Raw genomic sequence first — 16241 nt, forward strand, 5'->3', positions numbered from 1 at the left:
AAATAACTTTATGCTCATTGCCCGGAGCTCGGATTGGGAGCAAACGAGTTGGCTACTATACCGGATCGAAGGTCCTCTGGTATTTTTGGCGTCATTACAATCATACTGATTTAGGCTTTTACATACTGTTACAGTAGCTCGTAACTTCGCTTCCCTCACATCTGCTCTAGATCGCCCCTTGATAATGTTGCTTAGGTTCCTTTGGCTGTTAGTGAATTTGGGTCTTTCTCTCGCCTCGCATGGACTCGGTGACGCTGGCGACAGTTTCAATACTGCAGGGGCCCATGGCAGTTTGAAAGTGGGAGAAGCTCTACCTGAACACATAGACCCGAATGGCTATGTTCTCTATTGTCCCTGCATGGGTAAGTACGTCATTGCACTCGCAACCTTTTTTGTTGGCCAAATAATAATTTCAAAAATCCAAGGCCTTTGTTCAGTGACTTTACCAATCTCTCCATGAAACAATGACCTACATGTACATTGTACAAATACAATTCTGGCCAGAGAAATCCAACCTCATGAATAAAGTAGCGCCGCGTTCGAGTGCACGGACCAGTGTGTGGATTGCGTATTGCCCAGCACTATTCTTTTCATGAGTCTGGATTTCTATCACCAGTACCGCAGTACCTGTATCTATGAGGGTGTATTCTTACAGTTCAGTTTTTTCTTGGGGTGACTATCAACACACGCTGTCTGGAATTGCAGCATAGCCGTACACACTCAGCTAGCGCTATGCAGAGATACTGAGCCTGTGTATATGAATATGTGTGATGGCGATGGTGGTGTGTGTGGTTGGTTTGCAGGTCGCTTTGGCAACCAGGCCGAGCAGCTGTTGGGCACGCTGGCATTTGTCAAGGACCTGAACCGCACGTACGTGGTGCCACCGTTTGTCGTCTATCCGCCGGAGGGACGCTTTCCGTCTGTACGTGAGCCCCCTTACTTGCAGAGTGTTTCTAGCTACTACAGTAGCGGACATTGAAATCTATTGAGAAGTCAAGCAGCCACAGGGCGCTGGCCTTGCAGCCGCGAGCACTGCTGGTCCATTTTAGAGCGTGTGCATGAACTACAGTGCATGCACGTGCTGCAAGCAGTGAGGGCGCCGGCCCCGGTCATCCCATCAGATTTCAATGTCCACGACAGAAGTACATGTACATTCCGTTGTGCCCACCGGGGTAGCACGCATCTTTCAGGATCTACACAGTCTGCACACAAAGTGCTCCTTACCCGATAAGGCAATGCTTCCTTACAAGTAAGGTGGAACAAAAATCCAATCTTCCAGGATCTATACGGGTCATGCTTGCGTCTTCATGTGATATGCGTTGTATGGAGTGGCCAGGCTAAGGTGAAGTGGCACGTTAGTACTGATTTTCCACAAAACTAGCACCGTTTGTATGGTTTGCCCCTCCGCACAAATTTGCTATTCAAATCTCGATACCAATCCTAAATTTGCCATTCAAACCTCAATACGAACTAGCATTGTTTCCCACTGACTCAAAGATCAATCCGAAACTAGCACAGTTTTCCACTCCATGCACTCTGTAGAACGCAAACCAAACCAGTATGCAATTGCCTCATTCACGCATGACCTCTAGTCTGGCCGCTGTTGCCTGTACATGTCCATGTATAGGGCTTTGCAGGGGATTGCAGTCTGTAGTATTGCTGTGCGGCTTCCTTTAAATAAAAAACCTGAACTGAAATTGGGATAATGAACGAAGGGCCAACACACTGTATAACACCATATCTTTTTGGTGTAACTTAAATTTTGGTAACTTCGTCATCACCAGCTCTCTCCCCCCCCCCCCCCCCCCCCCCTCTTCCCCTCCTTCCTCGAAAAGACCATCTGTTTAAGTTCACTCCTCGTGCGTGTGTTAATATGATTGATGTACCGTACTCTGTTCCGTTGACTTCCCTAGGAGAGACGGAAGTTCACTGAATTGTTCTCCCTCAAAGGGCTGAAGAAAGTGCACCGTGCAATAACCATGGAGGAGTTCTTCAGGACGGTTGCGCCGGTCGTGTGGCCGAAGGGATCTCGTATTGGTGAGACCGCTGTGTGCTATTGTATGTGTGTAGTAGTGGTGTGCCGGGCTAACACTAGTGGCGGTCAATTCATCATCAGTCTTGCAAGCTGTTGGATGGGGTAGTCCGAGCACAAGTTGCAACATAGCTTGCTCGCTATCATCGCTTTAGCGATGTGCATGTGGAAGTGGAAGCGGTGGTGGTAGTGGCTCTGCTGCTGCCTTCGTCATTGCCCACTTCATATTTTGCTATAGATTATGGACATCAAATGGTCATTCATTCATTAGGTAAGCAGTGACATGTGCACTTGTTTTTTGCCACTGAGCATGCTCACTCGGCGCTTATTTCTTGCTCTTTTCTTGTACATGTACCCTGTATCTGTACAGGCCACTGCAGAAGTTTTCCAGGCAACAAGGGGACGTGCAATCACAAGAACGGCAATCCCTTCGGCCCGTTCTGGGACCATTTTGGCGTCGAGTTCGACTCCTATGACCCCTATGATCATCTACCGTACGGCGCTTCGTCGCCAACAGATAAAGCAATGTGGGATGAACGGTACGTGGAATGGCACGGTGGGCAGGGGCATAGCTGGACCACCTTAGGGTGGGGAGGGGGGGGGGGGGAGGGGGGGGGCACCACTTCACTGAAATGCTCCTGAAGTAGGTTTACTACATGTAGGTGTGTGTGGAATGAACTTACAAGTACAGCAGAACTCTGGTGAGACATACCCCCCCCCGCTGGGGAACAGGTAAATGTACAGTGTACTCCAAAAATTGATGCGTGGTACATATACATGCAAGTTGTGCGATACAAAAATGCCGCATTGATTTGCCCGATATGACCCTACACTTTGCACTCCCGAAGCTAGCTACGGGTATGTGCGTGCAGTGTTCACAACTACAAGTAGTCTGCGTGCCGGAATTCAATGTTGGCTTCATGGGAGACACTGCGCGTTTCAATCGCTACACTCGATGCCATATGGCCCACGCATGCACTTGCTGAACCGAGGTCAAATCGTTTATAGGGGGGGGGGGGGGGGGGGGCACGTAGGCCTGGTGGAGGCGATCTTCAGTTCTTTAACACTCAGCGACACAATGAGTATGAAGCGAATTCCACTAGTAGCAGTCGGCGAATAATATTTGCATGGGACCAGCAAAGCCCAGCATAAAATAAGAATTTTTTCTCGGCACCCCGATGCGTTCTAGAATAATTATTTCTTTTGGGTGACAGGCTGTATGTTGCGGTTACGTGTTGTACAGTAGACTCGTACGCCCAAGAACGCGGTGGTTTCAGAGGGCCAGCCTAGCAAAGTTCTTATTTTTCAGCGCCCCAGGCTACGTTCTTATTTCGCGTTCTTACGCGTCCAACATGACCCGTGACGCTCATGTACAATGCACTTTGCGCTACATGCACCGGTTGTACACTTTACATGCACGTGTAGTATGTAGCGCTGCACTGGGTGATGTTTTCGCGAGGACCCGACAAGAGTTTGTGGTTGCGGACTTGTTTTTCGTGTACTCGGACAAGATCATGAAGGTGCAATCCGCTTGCAAAACAAACCGGCGCTCAAAGATCACGTCTCAATACCAAAAAATGTCACGTTCTTAAAAATCTTGGAGTTCGTTCTTAAATCCAGGCTGGGGCGTTCTTAGATTTCCAGCCTGGGCGTTCTTGGGCGCCGCGTTCTTGGGCGTACGAGTCTACTGTACAAAGTTACAAACTGCAGTATGTTTTATTATTATGTATTTGAGGATTTCCCAAGGACATAGTCTATATTGAAGGGAGTCCATGTGATAGGTAATCTCCACTAAGCTGTTGCTGCTCTTTCTTTGTTGTAGATTTCCCGCTGATCAAGTCCCAGTCATTGCCTTGCCTGGCGCTGTTGGCTCTTTCCCCATGTTGCCAGAGTACTGGCCACTGCAGAAGGTCTTCCAGTGGTCCTCGACAGTAACGGCCAAGGTGAAGAAGTTCCTCAAGGACGCGCTGAAGGACAAGCCCTTCGTTGGCATTCACCTGCGAAACGGAGCTGACTGGGTGCGTGTGCGTGTGCTGTGTTGTACATGTACCATGCATGTGTTTGATTTACAGTAAAACCTGGTGTAGGCGACCTCTGGCTTTAGCGACCACCTGCTCTTAGCGACCGTTCTTCCATGCACCGACAGTTCTACATAGACACTGTGGGATCTGGTTCTAAAGACTACCTGGCTTTAACGACCGCTTTTGCTTGCACCGTGGGGTAGTCGCTTAAACCAGGTTTTACTGTAGTTGCAATGCTGCCGGCCCGCACCTACCATACCCACAGTCAGATCTTGTATGTCTTCCGTTTGTGTCTGTAGTTCACATGTATGCATTGCGCATGAACAAGCTCAATGCACAATCATGTTGACCGTTCGTTTCGAAAAGGACTGCCGGAGACATATTGCGAAAGCTGGACAAACGTAGTGAACAGTACTGGCGATGATCCGTTTCCTAGGAAACCCAAGCGTAAACCAAGGTTGCTGGAGCAAGTGCTAATAGGTCTGACTGTGCCAAGGTACTGTTGTGTGATGGTGACACGCTCTTTTAATACTGAAGTGAGAAAAAATGTTCGCACATCCATGTTGCCACCGGCTATACAATTGTGTTTAGAAACACAACCAGCTGAAGTACTGAACTTTATCACTTGTACCATGTTTGATACCGTGCTTTTCGAGCTTTTAATATTGGTGCTGTGTGTGTGTGTGTGTGTGTGTGTGTGTGTGTGTGTGTGCATGCGTACGTTCACATGTCTATGCGGCGATTCACTTGTTCTTGGATCATCGCTACCACCCTACAGTCGAATGCCTGCGCGCATGTGAAGACCGAGCAGCGTCACAGCTACATGGCATCACTGCAGTGCACGCATGAGACCACACGCCAGGTCACCTGGGAGATGTGCCTGCCCAAAGTGAGCACAGTGCTGAAGGATGTCAAGAAGGCCCTGAAAAAGACCAAGGCAAAGTATCTGTTCGTGGCCACTGACAGTGATCCCATGCTGGAGGAATTCAACAAGCATCTGAAGTCACTCAAGGTATGAATCAGGGAGTAGTGAAATACCGGTATTTTACTACTCCCTGGTATGAATGGCACTCAACTGCTGGCTTGGTTGCCTTTTTTTTTTAGAAAAAAAGTGGCTTTGGGTGGATTGAGGATTGCAACACTTATTAGGTCACAATCATTGATGGTATAGTCACTAGACGGTGGACTACATGTACATGTAGTACCAAGAGTACATAACTCCCCCTCCCCCCCCCCCCCCAGAGTGTGCAACTCTGCACATGGGGTCTCCGACTACCAAAACTCACATCACGTGTCTCAGGTACGTTTTGTACTACGACAAACGAAGGATAGCGTGCGCGCAATCCGAACATCTGCCATGATCATGCTGTTGGGCCTTGCATACGCGCAGTGAGTTCTGTCAGAGAGAGAGAGAGAGAGAGCTTTTTTATTACTCCACTGCTCGCTAACAACGGGCTGGAAACGTACAACTGCGATGCCACACCACTTGATGTGAGTTTTCGCCGTCGGCGTACCCCATAGAAAGGGTATCAGGAGTTCCACACTCTTGGGGCCTTACATACTCTTGGTAGTACGGTAAGAACTCCCCGAATCCGGGCAGGTGGTTAGGACCGAGCACTGCCCGTAACTACTTGATTAGGACTTGCCGCCCGTAACTTGGAACATACATGACTGTACTTCGAAGTACATACTTACCGCTATGTTAGCAGAACGGCGTATTGCCGTGCCAACCTGCAGTGCACGTCGGCATTTCTGTCATCTGTTTCCTTGTCTCTGCTCCTCAGGTCACCGTGGTTACGTACGAGCCCAGCAACCTTCACATGGAGCTGGCAATCCTGCAGCGTGCTGAGCACTTCGTTGGCAATTGCGTCTCGTCGGTGTCATCGTTCGTGACACGTCACCGGCTGCTGAGCAAGAAACCGACCTCGTTCTTCGGCGTGAGCTAATTGAGGTGAAGATTCAGAGTTATATCCTTTCCTCTTTCCCAGTACTGATCGGATTGGTCCTGAGTGCATCGCGTGAAGCTACTTCAGTATGAACAGCCAATCAAGACGGATACTACGGTGGCTGTTACCCATGCTATCAAGAGTGCATAAATTTTTGTTTATGATGGACTCTTGATGCTATGCTGTTGGTGAAGGCCCGTGTTGCGCACGACACGGTGTCACTCGTATGTGCATCACGCAACGTGATGAAATGAACATGCCCATATTATGATTCTCTCCAGCAGATGCTTCAAGTAAGATACAGCTTTCTTGCTCTCAGCATGTGGCATAGCAGCTGGCCAAACGATGAGATATCAGCAACTCAAACACTGCACATTTCTTCCAAGAACAATAGGCCAAAGTAACCCCTAGCTAAACTGCAATGGGATGGCAGCAAAACCTGCTGAAAAAGTATTTGAATTTAGAAATGAGGATATAAAAATTCGCTATTAAGCTGAGATTTTGTATGGCTCTTGTTATAGCATTCATGAGAATTATTATGGGTTTCGTTCGGGCACATTGTCAGACCTGCAGTCAATGTAACGCATCATCTGATTTCACCGTTGTGTTATAAATGCCATGATAAAACACACGGACTTCCTATACATGTCCATGTGCATGTCCTTTGAAGTAAATCAGTTCATGTTTGTGCTACTCACCACCAATACATGGCAATAGCTATGCGATACTCCAACCTAGCACAGCTCACTGCTCTGCCAATCAATGCAAGAATGTGGCAGATAGTCAGAAATGCTGCCTGTTGAAACTGCGCATACACCGCCATTTGCTGGGCTTGGCCAGAGAGCTCTAACGCTCCTCTGAATCATTGCCTGTGCCAGACGCACCCAGGAGGAGATCTGCCTTCTTGATCGATGTTTCTACATATATGTGCTGGGAGCTGGAGTACCTGAGGTATCTGTCTGAAGCAGGAGTGGCACTTTGTCAGCCAGAGAACACCACGCCTGGCAATGGCGAAGGAAGAGGCCTTAGCCGTGTGAGCTCATTTCGTTTTCTTAGACTCCGACTTGCTGCTCTTCTCCTGCTGACGTTGGCGGTGTCGCAGCTCTGTGCGCTTCACCGATACGACCATGTGGGAGACCTCAATCAGCATGAACACCTGCAACACACAGGAGAGAAAGTATTTAGCACCAGAGCAGCCAAGGAACTCGAGCTCTAGCCCATACGTTCTCCAGCCCATGTTCAAGGTGTCGGAATTCACACAGAGACAAACTAGTCCTTATAATGGATACGGGGAGAGAGAGAGAGAGAGAGAGAGAGAGAGAGAGAGAGAGAGAGAGAGAGAGAGAGAGAGAGAGAGAGAGAGAGAGAAAGAGAGAGAGAGAGCAGAGCAGACACGCAGATCCAGGTGTCCTCCACCTTACCAATATGAGGATAGCATTGAGCATCATGGGTAGAGAGTAAACAATCGAGATAAACATGCCTGCGGAGTCAAAGTACTGCTCAGTCGCAAACAGCCTGCATAAACAGGCAAAGAGGACACAAAGAGCACTTGATGATGACGACTGAGCTTTCTCCACAACATTATTTTACACTGCCAGCATTGCAAACAGACGGCTACATGTACTGTCGTACATGGCTGACTGTTGTTGAGATGTTCAGCAGTAATTATTCGACCATAGTAACACATAGACCGAGGCGGGCAGCTGTGATCTCCTACAGCATGCAGGGATGACGAAAGATAGCGTGCATTGTGCAGCAGCACAGAGGTTGTATGTTCGCTGTAAATTGTTGTATTTTCTCCAGCTTTGAAATGGCATGTCACCAGATTGTCCATCAGACACGATCTGTACCCCCTTTCAAACGCACAGCATGTACTTACGTGTGATTATCAGCTGCCCACTCATTGATGTAGCTAGCCGGTGCACACAGAACGACTGCAGGCCAATCACACAGAAGAAACAAGATGAGCAAGGGCATGCACGTCGGTATGTTTCGACCCAGCTGGCATGACATTTACAACATTCAAACGCACTAGGTCTTCCATAGATTTGCCTGCGACTGTATACTAAGTACTCACATTCAACATAGCAAAAGCAGTTATTCTTTTTTTTACAGTGTTTCCATAGCAATACTACCCGATAGGCTGCCCATGTTACTCATAGAAAACTACCCTACACCCCACACGACCCAATTAATTTACAGTGCAGTCAACCTCGTGAATAATGACCTCGGCTATTACAAGTCTTATTTTTTTTACAACAGCTCGCGAATAACGGAACATTTTCAGACTTCGTGACCGTTCGACCGCGTACTGTCAACCTCACAAGTAACGGCCACTCCTGAATAACGACACTTCTCTCATAAACAATCGAGGGTCGTTATTCGCAAGGCTGACTAGACTGTAGACGTACAATTGAAGATACTCACAGAAGACTGCAAAGAGAGGCACTAGCATGGTGAGTACGTGATGGCGGGCTAGTACGATGAACACCGTACAGGACAGGTGGAACACTATCAGTGCTATCAGCCATGGCTGTGTCCAGTCAATCTATGCACGTGAACACACACGCATGCACGTGAACACACACACACATGTACATGCACGTGAACACACGCATGTACACACACAGAGCATACGCATGCACGTGTGTGTGTACTCACACATACATGCACATGTTCAGATACAGCCACCCCTCTTTAATCCAGCACTTTATAAACCAGCAACCTCAATAGCTCGCTGTGTGGATAACTTCGCCCGCTTTAAGAAACTGTTACCCCAATGCCTTGCTTTGTCACGCTAGTACTTATGACTTTCAGCTATGCAAAATGCGAACATGATCACCTATCCAATACCGGTAGTCTATTATATTAATTCTTCATATCTTTTTGCATCTTTCCCTCGAGTGGGTCTATTGTTATTAGGCAATTGTCTGTTATAGTCACCACTATAAATACAAAATCCAAAATCCAAAAAATCCAAATAAACCAGCACAATTGTTTTCGGTAAGGCCGCGGTCACACCAAACAAGCCGTTTCCAGCTCGAGCTGAAAGTGCTGACTTGTGCTGAATGAAGCGGTTGGTCACATCGACCCATGAGATCCGCTGAATTTTTTTTGGCGTGCTGTAGAGAGGTTTTATCTTTGCGCTCATTTTTAAATTTGATTTTTCTGTTGAATATTACGTGGCAATCAGCAGAGTTCTGGTACTGTACTGGGAGAGGAGCTTCATTGCCACATTGAAATCAGGGTGTTTGTTTGAAAGATTGAGGGAGTCCTGCATCCTGAAACTAGACTCCGCGCCATTGTCTGCATCTTGCTCTGCACCGATATCATGGTGCGCATGCTTCTATCACACAATAGTCTCCCTTGTCTGACGCTGCCGAACCAAATCCTGCCTCGTAGAAAGCGCACAAGGAAAGATGAGGACAATAGCAGTAAGCCGGAATATTTCAGAACACGATGCATCGATGGCAAGATGCGGTTTGGATTTGCACGAGTTTGTTTTTCCCGCTACTGCGCCAGAATGGCTGAAAGTAGCTGAATCCATTTAGCGCCCCATTCAGCGCTTCGAAAACGGCTGACTGCTGAGAACGGCTGAAGCCGAAATTCAGCCGTTTCTGTAGAAACGATGACGTCAAAAAGCGCTTTTCCGCTGAATGGCTGAATCGCGCTTGGTGTGACCGCGGCCTAACCAAACGTAGCACAAATAGTGCCGGATTTTACTAGCGATGCCAGGACTATTCGAATTATTCGAATATTCTAGGACACCAACACCAGAAAGAATATTCGAATGCAGGCAGCAAAATCCGATATTCGAAAAAATGCGCAAATTTTGGTTGTGCTATTTAGCTACAACCTTGATCTCCTGAAGAGTATTGGAGATGATAGTAGGGAGGTTCTGCTCTACGTTATGGGAACGCGACGCAAAGAATCACGCGAACTTTCTTCGCGTTCCCGTAACGTAAAGAAATCCTGTTCTGCTCTACGTTCACGTAGAGAAGTCACGTGGAATGTGTACTGGGAATTCCCCCTTCCATATTTGGCAGTTTTCCGCCTGCACTCGAATGATACCCAGCAGATCCGTATGCATTTTCTCTGCGTGTGCCACAACGTAGAGAACCTCATCTCCGCGTAGAAATCTGGAGCCAAAACACGTGAAGCCATAGACTCTAACCCAGACACCTGCTCTCTACGTGATTTCTCTACGTTTCATGTATAGCAGAACCTCCCTAGTGTAAAAAGTATTATGTTCTGAGAACTGTGAAGCTTGTTCTTCGGTAAAAACAGCTCTTTAACCAGTGGGTATTGACTATCAACATGATTCTGTATGCAATGTGAATGTTGGGTCTAATTGAGTGAAGTGATTGAGGCACATACGAAGAATATAGTATATTCGTTCGTTCGTCAAAGCAATATTCGGGAGAATATTCGTTCGAAGAAAACACCATCGGCTGCATCACTACATTTTTACTGTACCATGACCATAACATTGTACAGTGAAACGTCATGGTTCTAACACACTACGGTCGCAGCGCATCGTCACTACAGTCCATTTCAAAACTATAGACGCGTACCTAGGCAAAAACCGTTATGCCAGCATCTATACCACATGAAATCTGTGATCACTTTGTGCATAAAATTTTCCAAATTGGGCATCTGTTATCCAATCCTTTAGAAACTATATGAGAGTAATTGTGGAGCGATCCTGAGCAATACTCCGAAAACTATTCTCAAAAAGTTCCAGCCAAATTTGAAATATTTCAAAAACCCTACGCGTCTATAGTTTTGAAATGCACTGTAATCAGACATACGCTTCAGTAGTGCGTGGCTGCGCTAATTCACAACTCGCTCAGGAACACGCCACCCGGTGAAGCAGGCGAATCCCTTATGCGTTCGTTGTGCCGCCATGCAGTGCTGACATGTCAATATGTGCATGTAGCTGAGTATGGATTTCATTTATCCACCAGTCTTCTTTTCCAATATCCACACTTCTTTTTGTGGACTCTTGCCCAAGGGGGGGGGGGGGGGCTAGACGAGGGACTGCTGTACTATTTTTTTAGGACCATGCATTGTGTGTGCATGTAGTCCTTTGACATTAGATACTACTGCATGTACAGTGTAACTAGTGTACGCGTACATTGGCCATAAACCCCCTTTGAGGTACGATAATAATACTGAAGTTTCAAAAATGATTTCACAGGGATTCAATCACTTACGGCTGTGACGAATTCCACGAGAAATTCAGAGCTTCGCTCAGTCTCATTCTGGAAGGCCGCGTAAACACTATCAGAGAAATTAGAAACTATAGACAGGATAGATTCGTCCATTCTTCAAAGGAAAAAGTGAGTCATAAAAGAAGAGACGTCTAGACTGAAATCATGAAGATGAACAAAAAATAATTTAAAAATTAAAAACTGGCAAAAAGCGGGACCTGGTACATCATGGTCTACGTAGATCTACGGTATGGTATGTGCGCGACTGTGTGCGAGTATCAGGGAGTCGTATTTTTACGACTCCCTGGCCCTGACGATCTACACACATACACACTACGTATAACATGGTATAAACACAGTGCTAGTGCGCTGCGCCCGCGCCGCGCCCCCCGTCATCACGTCATGCAGCAGCAGCAGTACAGTGCACTAGTGCAGGCGCTACGAGCTGATCGGTAGACCTGGTAGACCCAGGGACCATGCTGACTCAGCCTCGAAACTCCTCCCTACATACTTCAATTACCTGTAGGCTGTAGGCTAGAGTCAAGGCTCGGCCATGTCAACAACGGTCTCGTACTTGTCGCGCCCGTGAAGAAATCTAGAAAGTCAACGCTTGTTTACCATGTTTCCTCCGTGCACATGCACAAGTAACGTTAGTTCGTGCCCTGAATATTTTGTTTCGATAAGTAATTTACCGGTATACGGTTCGAACTCGAAACAGGTGGGCTGAGCCGCTGTTCCGTACTTATAGATGCTGAATTCCCCAAACCTAAGCTAAGCTAAACAAAAGAACTACCGGTTCGTACTTGAACTGAGCCGGAGGTAGAGCGGCGGCTCCGCCGCTCAAGCTGGAGTCACGGAAAAGGCAATGGAACAAGCGACGGACCGATGGTCCTGCTGTGTGTGCTCTGGTGAGCTGCTAGATGCCAGGCTATTGCCGTGCTTGCACTCGATCTGTGCCCAGTGTAGAGCCGATGGTGCAGGAAAGAACAAAGATGGATCACTGAGATGTGGAACATGCGGCTATGTCGTCGCGCCGCGCCAATTGGACACTCTGCAGGTGGACTATATGGCGCTCGACTACTTGGCGCTGCAGAAACTCTGTGATCCGCGCAAGTCGAACAACTGTGACGAGTGTGTAGAAGGAGAGGTAGCCAGTCATCGCTGTGTGAGCTGCTGTCAATTTCTGTGCACTCTCCATCACAATGGTCACAAGAAGAGCAAAGCAACTCATGGCCACCAAACCATACCCCTCACCCAGCTCCAGTCATCCGCCAACGCTGGTGATGCCGGTGCGGGATCAGGACATGTCGACGTTGCCGAATTGGCAGTGGCACGAAGTGCACTGCTGTGTGCCCGTCACACGCAGAAAGAACTGGAGCTGTACTGTGCGAGTTGCTCGGAGTGTATCTGCAGAGATTGTGTTGTGGTAGATCATAAATCCCACCATTACACCTTCATATCGGATGCCATTAAAAAAAACAAGAACCGTCAGGATATTTTGAAGTTAGATAAGATGGTAGAGCAGTTTGAAGGCACCCTGAGTAGAATCGAACAGTCCCAGGAAACACTAACCAACAATTTCCACACAACCAGCCAGGACATGGAGAGGGCTGCCAGCGAAGTAAAGCACCTGGTCGACACGCGACTGAAAGAGCTCCTCTCAGATGTTGACAAAGTCTACCAAGACAAGAGCGTCGCTCTGGAGAATCAGAAGATAGCATTGAAAACCTTGCAAGAGAAGGTAGTTTATGCATCAGTGTTTGCTAAATCTACAATGGAATGTGGCAGCCCATCACAGCAGCTAATCCTGAAGAGCGTTGTGGACAGTCGCTTGAAGAGTCTGGTACAGGATTGTAAGGAAAAGTCCATCCTGGCGCACGATGACGGGTCCCTATCAGCAGTGGTGGACCTGTCCGATTTGAAGGAGGCTGTGGAGGAGTTTGGTCGAGTAACATCCACGGCTGCAAGCGGAACGAGCAGCTTGGGTCTGCCTAAGAACTGCTGCGCCGGCGTGCCTCTCACATTCACTATTGACTTGGCAGATGCTAATGGACACCCTACATCAAATGTCCTTGAAAGTACAATTAGTTGTTCGATTATTGCTATTCCCGAAGGCGAGGTCTACACAGGGAGCGACGTAACTATCAAGAACTCCAAAGCAGTAGTGAAGTTCAGCCAAGGACGCGAACCAGGCGACTATTCTGTGAGTGCCACCATCAGTGGACTGCACGTTGTTGGTTCGCCAGCCCTTTTCACTCTCGTACAACCGCCATGGAAGTTTGGTCATGTTTGCATATCGTTATCGACGCGGGAGCATCACACAACTACATGTCCCTATACGGGCGTTCATCTGTCATCAACTGGCATGCACGCTCAATTGAAGCCTGTGCAGCGACGGGATATATCGGGACTCTCCAGAGTCCCGCCTTCTGCCTTCCAAGAACCACAGTGTTATGGAGAGAGGTCAACACCCGACAGGTTGATCCTGATTAGCGAGGAGACAGCAACAGCTAAGCCTGTGATAAAATGGCAGATTACACTTGAGCAGGCTGGCATTCCAAGGAAAGCTCCAATCTCCGACCCTGCTGTTGGTGTTGGAGTTATCGTGAATATGCAAGCTGGAGAAGCACAAGACCGCCTTGAACTTGTCGGTTTCGCTGAAGATGTCGTGAGGTCATCTGTTATATTATTCTCAACTGGCATGGTGTTCGTCGGTGGACAACAGTGTGCGGATCAAGATTCAAACGCCCAGTTCAGGTTTCACAGCGGCGAGGTGTTAAGCCTGGTCTACATCGCTGAGGATGATCTCCTGGTTGTCACGAAACCCAATTGCAATGTGGCGTGTGTGATTGATATTCAGCAGCCAGCACTGAGCATTTTGTCGCTGGATGTTGACATCAACGACGCCTTGGGAGCAGCACGTATCCAGGAAAAAATGCATGTCAAGAAAAGAAGTTACTCGTATGGTACAGTACTACGTGGTACAGTACTACGTGGTAGACGAGGAGGTAGACGAGGGCGGGGAGGCAGAGGTGCGCGAGCATATGTTGGGCGAGGGCTTCGATTTTGTAAAGTGCATACTGAATCCATTCTCCCAGCACTGTGGCTGTCGGCAGAATTCACCGGGAATGCCTTCCTGTCCTGTCCAGCCGCCTAAGTGATTACTGCTAGCAGGGCATTGTTCTGCTCTGCTCTTTGCTTGAATCATCACAGAACATGGCACAATAGCTGCCAGTGTGGGGAACTCTGAGATACACGCATGTTGTAGTTAGACCACATGGTCTCGTCATTGTCCAGTAACAGTTGACAAAAGGCTTGGTTGCTGTGGGACTAACTTAGCTTGTCACATGATTTGTCTTCGTTGTTCATACCTTCGCCCCTGTAGGCTTTCCTTATCCATTTACGTGTTGTGAATATGCATCACGAATCCGCGTTACGCTCATTATTATGTCTTTATTTGTTTATGTGTTACATCCTGTTGACGTCATGCTGATGTCTTGCTGCACGCATCGCGTGCACCGTTTTGCAGCACTCAGGCCCGAGCATGCGCAGCGAGCCAGTGGCTCCCTTTTTGCTGCCTTTTCCCTTTGCATGCTTCACTTGGCTCAAATAATGTTTTCTGGTGACACTCCTTTTCAAGTCACCTAATTCCTTCAAGTAACAAGTGCAATGTCGTTCCGTGAACCGGAACCCCTCCATATTTGAGTTACCAAGACGTATTTGTGCGTGGCTATACAAGTTCTCCCACTCGACAGTCCAAAGTTGCGCACACCTACCGAGATGGGAGGCTACTGGTTTGTGCTTTGGAGCCATCCTAAGTTCCTAACAAATATTTAGTGCTGCTTTCTGTCAGTTTTAAACCAACTCTTTCAACACTTTTTACTGCACAGTTTAAGATTTAGTTAGAAGCACTGTAGCCATTTCTTGTCTCCTGTTTCAGGATATTCTTTTCTGGTGGCCTTAGGAGCTGCATCTGCGCCTTGATCCTTGAAGGGTGGTGGCGTTCCTACGGATGCGGAAAACTCGGCTTCTAGCCGAGTCTCACGCGGACCGTGAAAATTTTCTTCTTCTTTTCTGATGGACAAAACTGGGTTTCGCCTTCCGGTTCCTGAACTGTTTTTCTGTTGTGCATCTGCTGCATTGATTTTTTTCGCATTTACTGGATGATGTTATTTGCTAAATGGGCAATAATAATTGTCATTGCAGTTTTGCAGTGGAAACAATGGAACAAGGGGAGAGACGAAAATGTCACCAGCGACACATAACGAGGGAGTATACCCCGGGTCCTATAAGGTCCGGCAATGTTTTGACTTAAAATAAAAGCTTTTTCGCTGGTTGTGTAGTATCCCTGACTGTCAGTGATCCCACAGCCAAGTCTCTACCAGTAGTTACAGGAACATTCTAGCTAAGTGCTTCTCACGCGCAACCACTTAGGACTAGATAGCCCTGCTTGCAAGACCGGTACGGCCGCATGACCTATTGCGTTCATGCTATACTAATACATTACATTGATTCCTGTGTAGTCTGTTCCCCATCACTGACCCTCTTGATCCCTTGCGAGATTCTAGGCATCCAACAGCTTTCTTCCCCGAATCCATGTTATTGTTCAGCCCTAGCTCACACACATTCAAATGGCTTTTCCTTAGATCTTTCAACAGTTGTCTTCCTAGTAATCTTTTGCACTCGCTCCCAGCTGCTCTCTCCCTCTGGCCTATATAAACCCATCATTCTTTCTCATTGCTGTGTGGAATTATGAAGTGAAGAGTCTAAGCCCAAGAGCTTGTTTTCCTCCCGCTAGTGCTGTCAGCCTGTATCACTTTCTGTTGTAAGCCCAAAGTGCCTCGGACACGAGCAGGCTGGCAGACACTACATTGGTGTCAGAAGTGTTTCGTACCTTACGTGCTTTGTTATATTCTCTGTATTTCGTAGTCCCCGTCCTTTCCTTTGTTTCCTGACCTCTCACCCGTTACGTAGTTCTCGAGTATCATTAGTATGGCTCAGCAACAACACCAACCCGCTCAGGCTGCCC

At 47.7% G+C, this 16241-nt stretch overlaps 3 protein-coding genes across 3 annotated transcripts; 2 read left to right on the forward strand and 1 right to left on the reverse strand.

The window, feature by feature from the left end:
• The first annotated feature begins 4 nt into the window (after positions 1–4).
• Positions 5–6692, forward strand: LOC135812285 (GDP-fucose protein O-fucosyltransferase 1-like). The gene is made up of 7 exons (XM_065325659.1): positions 5–362; positions 804–922; positions 1914–2037; positions 2403–2571; positions 3855–4050; positions 4832–5065; positions 5838–6692. Exons 1-7 carry the CDS (start codon positions 185–187, stop codon positions 5997–5999), a joined length of 1182 nt encoding a protein of 393 aa, XP_065181731.1. The 5' UTR covers positions 5–184; the 3' UTR covers positions 6000–6692.
• LOC135812294 (transmembrane protein 18-like) lies at positions 6163–11388 on the reverse strand. Its single transcript, XM_065325670.1, has 5 exons — positions 11216–11388; positions 8427–8547; positions 7879–7933; positions 7421–7514; positions 6163–7155 (listed from the first exon to the last, which is right to left on the reverse strand). Exons 1-5 carry the CDS (start codon positions 11324–11326, stop codon positions 7039–7041), a joined length of 498 nt encoding a protein of 165 aa, XP_065181742.1. The 5' UTR covers positions 11327–11388; the 3' UTR covers positions 6163–7038.
• Positions 11389–11815: 427 nt separating this feature from the next.
• On the forward strand, positions 11816–15319 carry LOC135812306 (E3 ubiquitin-protein ligase TRIM45-like). The gene has a single exon (XM_065325690.1). It carries the CDS (start codon positions 12078–12080, stop codon positions 14367–14369), a length of 2292 nt encoding a protein of 763 aa, XP_065181762.1. The 5' UTR covers positions 11816–12077; the 3' UTR covers positions 14370–15319.
• The last annotated feature ends 922 nt before the right edge of the window (positions 15320–16241 follow it).

The sequence above is a fragment of the Sycon ciliatum genome, chromosome 1, assembly GCF_964019385.1.
Source record: "Sycon ciliatum chromosome 1, ocSycCili1.1, whole genome shotgun sequence".
Lineage (NCBI taxonomy): Eukaryota > Metazoa > Porifera > Calcarea > Leucosolenida > Sycettidae > Sycon > Sycon ciliatum.